At 36.9% G+C, this 1,386-nt stretch overlaps 1 protein-coding gene across 1 annotated transcript in view; it reads left to right on the forward strand.

Moving 5' to 3' along the window:
- The first annotated feature begins 716 nt into the window (after positions 1-716).
- Positions 717-1,386, forward strand: part of LOC17893286 — an 830-nt gene continuing 160 nt past the window's right edge. Inside the window, exons 1-3 of the mRNA XM_023786194.1 lie at positions 717-818; positions 945-1,157; positions 1,258-1,365. Coding sequence (XP_023641962.1) covers positions 717-818; positions 945-1,157; positions 1,258-1,365 — 423 coding nt within the window. The remainder of the gene's footprint in view (positions 819-944; positions 1,158-1,257; positions 1,366-1,386) is intronic.

The raw sequence follows: 1,386 nt of genomic DNA on the forward strand, positions 1-1,386 counted from the left end.
CTCTCAGGTATCAAAACTGTCTCTAACTCATTCGATGCATCTCAACTCCACATTAATCCTCCTTTCTCTGAAGTTGTGGATTTTACTCAATCGTACGTATCAACCTCAACACATTTTACTTTTATATGCTATATAGTCTATGTCTAAAAACGATATACTTTTAAATACAGCTTACCAGAAGATGGTCTTGCCCTCACTGTTCGTGAGAATGTTCCGTTTGGTGCTATCGTTGCGGCTGGGAAAAAAGATAACTTTCTTGATTACCAGAGGAAAACAATTGCGGATCTGCTTCATTCATATGAGGTAATTCAGCCTACTTATTTCAATTCGGCCGAGTTTGAGAAAAAAATCCAGCCAACTTATTTCAATTCGCAGCTTTTTCACTTACAAAATTCACTTTATAGGTTGGCAAAGCTAGACTAATGTGCACCATCTATGCTATTGATACGGATTGGGCATGGTATTATATAAGCTGTGTTGCTTGCAACAAGAAAGTAACACCAATCCATCCAGCAGGAAGTGCTGTTCCTTCTAATAAGGATAAGCCCAAATTTTGGTGTGATAATTGCAGAATTGTTGTCACTAGAGTTGTTGCTAAGTAAGCCTAAATACTTACTTAGATTTAATATTTCTAAAGCTTTATCTATGCCACATGACTAATATTCTCATTACTCTCAAACACTAAATTATGCAGGTACATGCTCTACGCTAAGGTGATGGACGCCACTGGTGAGTCTAAGTGTCTGCTATTTGATACCGTAGCTGAAGATATCATTGGGGCATCTGCTAAAACCATACTTGGTGGATCACTCCAGGAGGTTAGATGATTTTTGTTTACTTAGTTGTATATCGTTACACGTATTTACATAGCCACAAATTGAATAATAGTCCACATATTTACATGGCCACTAATTGAATAATGGTTTTCAATTATGCATTTGTAGATTGATAATCCTGATGATATTCCTGATCAACTAAAGAACTTGGTTGGGAAAACTTTTCTTTTCCTTGTGGCCATTGGGAAAGAAAACATTTGGGGAGGAAAGGATACTTATAAAGTGTCTAAGGTTTTGCAAAAAGATGGCCTCCTTGTGGAAGAGACTCCACAAGAATCTACAGAAATGATGAATCCTGCAACTATTGTCTCTGGTGATCAGGTATTTACCTCAGTGTAAACTCAATTCCTAAAACTTATTATGATATGGTTATTTTAGTATGTGTATATTTAATAGTGGGGACATGTTTTTTAATTCTCAGCTGCTCATCACCTACAGTCAAGAAACTACAGAATCCAATACCCCATCCTCTAAGCGTGTCTATGCTGCTAATAATGATCCTGGTGAACAAACATCCACTTCTAAGAAGGTTTGCAGCAAGATTGTTGAT

This window comes from Capsella rubella, unplaced genomic scaffold (assembly GCF_000375325.1).
Source record: "Capsella rubella cultivar Monte Gargano unplaced genomic scaffold, Caprub1_0 scaffold_3, whole genome shotgun sequence".
Lineage (NCBI taxonomy): Eukaryota > Viridiplantae > Streptophyta > Magnoliopsida > Brassicales > Brassicaceae > Capsella > Capsella rubella.